This window comes from Amphimedon queenslandica, unplaced genomic scaffold, assembly GCF_000090795.2.
Source record: "Amphimedon queenslandica unplaced genomic scaffold, v1.1 AMPQUscaffold_7851_Cont20202, whole genome shotgun sequence".
NCBI classification, from domain to species: domain Eukaryota; kingdom Metazoa; phylum Porifera; class Demospongiae; order Haplosclerida; family Niphatidae; genus Amphimedon; species Amphimedon queenslandica.
This window is the reverse complement of record NW_003551869.1, coordinates 1-2242: the sequence shown is the minus strand read 5'-3', so window position 1 is coordinate 2242 and position 2242 is coordinate 1. Positions and strand designations below refer to the sequence as shown.

Here is a 2242-nt window from a genome sequence, read left to right as displayed (position 1 = left end):
ACACACACACACACACACACACACACACACACACACACACACACACACACACACATGCACACACACACACACACACACACACACAATTCACTAGTCTTAGAGAAATGCAAATGTAGGATATTACACTTTTAAATGTCATTGAAGGTATCATATACATTGCTTTTCAATTCCCCAATCAAGTATACATGCATAGTGCTCAAACAATGTTTGATATGACAGTTGTTGCTTTTATCAACAATTTTTCTATGTTGTAGAGTTATAAAAAAGAGATAAATAAATACCTTAGATTTCATTTCACGTTTTAGCTTTTCCTGTAGTTGAATGACCTAACAACAAAAAATGAACAACTCATTTATGTGGGCAATCTGCGTATACCTCAGCTTTGTGTTTCTCTTGATTCTGGGCCACTAATCCTTTCTGTTTATCCACCTCCCGACTGTAAGCATTGACTTGTGCTGTTAGAGCCTGCATCTCTTGCTTTATTTCTATCACTCTCTCTGTCTCTCCTTGTTCCAATTCTTTGATTCTCTATTTCAAATAAAATTTACATTTCAAATTATTGATTAATACTTTTTCCAGTCTTTTCTTTTCCTTAGTTAAGCTAGAAAGTTGTTCTTTTGCTTTCATTAATTCTCCTTTTGTTTTTTCTACTTCATCTGTCATAGATGCAATGAGTTTGATATGTTCCTATAAAGACAAAATAAAAATAGTTCATACAGGCAAAACTCACATGTTTTTGCAATTCATGATACTTTCCTTGTGCATTGATAAACTTCTCTTCTTCAGTTAATTTCTGTTTCAAATACTCACAGTGAGCTTGCAAATCAATAAATGATTGATGTAACTTCTGCTGGTCATTTCTTTCAGTTTCAAAGTCATGCTTGTATATCGCACTCTAAAATGAATGATATCGTATAGGGGTATATTTCACGGGGATTTAATTTTGCTAATTTCACGGTTTTAAAAAATTCGTGAAAATTTTTATTTATGAAAATTATTTTTATCACACTAATAATGGTCAGTAGAAGAAAAAAGCAAAAATTTTTTCTTGTGAATAGGTTAAAAGGTGATTTTCATGAAATATTTTCCCCAGGAAATATACCCTCTATACGGTAATACCGTATAGCCGCTTAATTTCGAGGGTACAACTTTCGCCGTTTTCATGGATTTTCTGTATTCACAAAAGTTAATTCCGTAAAATTATCTGTATTGCCCATAAACACGTGTGCTTTAAAATAAGAACCACGAAAGTTAATTCGCGAAAAAAGACTTGTGGCCTGATTCGCGAAAGTTTATTGCCTTGAAACTTTGTGGCTATATGGTAACTAAAGTTATGAAATTTACACGTACATACCAGTGCTTCTTCCACTTGTAATTTCTCAGCTAGTTGATCAATCTGCTTTTGTTTAGCTTCCAATTGTTCGTTAGCCCTCATCATTTGTTGATCAAGTGCTTGCTTCATCTGAGACACTGTTTCACTTCTTACTTCAACCGCTTGTTGTAGACTAGCTATCACTTCATCTTTCTCTTCCATATTTTTGGCAAGCTTATCCTTCACTTTCTGTAACTGATCCCTGGTGTCTTGTACTTCACTTTCTTTATTTATTCCATCTTCAGTGAGCTTTTTATTAGTAACTTGCAAAGTCTCAATATCCTAACAAAATTAATAACAATAATAAATAAATAAAAATAAATGATTTACTTGTTTCTGTTTATCAACCACTTTCTCTTGTATTTTTCCAATTTCATCATGCTTTTTCTATCAAAAATATGAGTATCATAATAATTATTTTAACAATAAAACCTTGAGTTCTTCTAATTTCTGTAATTAAAAAAACAATAGAAAAGGCACAAAATTATAAATTTCCTTACCAATCTTTTATCAGTTTCAATTTTTGTAATAGTATCATGTAGCACCTTCAATTCACTTCTTAGAGTAGACTCTATATTATATTGTTTCTTGATTACTACTTTCAACTTCTCCATGTCAGCATCATAATTTCTTTGTAGTCGCTCTATTTCACTCGAACAAGCTTCAAACTTTGCCTGTTGCTCATTACGTTGATTAGAAACCCTGTATTAATGGAATAATAATAATAAATACATGTAGACTGCGTTCCATATACCTTAAAATTTCATCTTCTTTTTCTTTTAATTGAGATTTAAAATCATCTTCTTGCTTTTTAAGCTCTGCCCTTGATTGCTCAATGTCTCTAGTAAGTGCTTCAATTTGCCATCTCTC

The 2242-nt window shown here is 32.0% G+C and overlaps 1 protein-coding gene across 1 annotated transcript; it reads right to left on the bottom strand.

Moving 5' to 3' along the window:
- Nucleotides 1–76: 76 nt before the first annotated feature.
- Nucleotides 77–2236, bottom strand: LOC105315818 (interaptin-like). The gene is made up of 9 exons (XM_011410572.2): nucleotides 2127–2236; nucleotides 1873–2074; nucleotides 1805–1822; nucleotides 1703–1759; nucleotides 1355–1654; nucleotides 731–895; nucleotides 571–687; nucleotides 376–528; nucleotides 77–326 (listed from the first exon to the last, which is right to left on the bottom strand). The coding sequence occupies exons 2-9, from the start codon at nucleotides 1984–1986 to the stop codon at nucleotides 129–131; spliced, it is 1122 nt and encodes a 373-aa protein (XP_011408874.2). The 5' UTR covers nucleotides 1987–2074; nucleotides 2127–2236; the 3' UTR covers nucleotides 77–128.
- Nucleotides 2237–2242: the final 6 nt, after the last annotated feature.

Bases quoted from the DNA above. Each gene is read 5' to 3' on its own strand.
- LOC105315818 (XM_011410572.2), bottom strand. From the start codon at position 1,986: ATGGAGAAGTTGAAAGTAGTAATCAAGAAACAATATAATATAGAGTCT. The intron at 688-730 runs GTGAGTTTTGCC...TTGTCTTTATAG, and splicing joins ATCATGAATTGCAAAAACAT to GAACATATCAAACTCATTGC. The intron at 327-375 runs GTATACGCAGAT...TTTTGTTGTTAG, and splicing joins AAGAGAAACACAAAGCTGAG to GTCATTCAACTACAGGAAAA.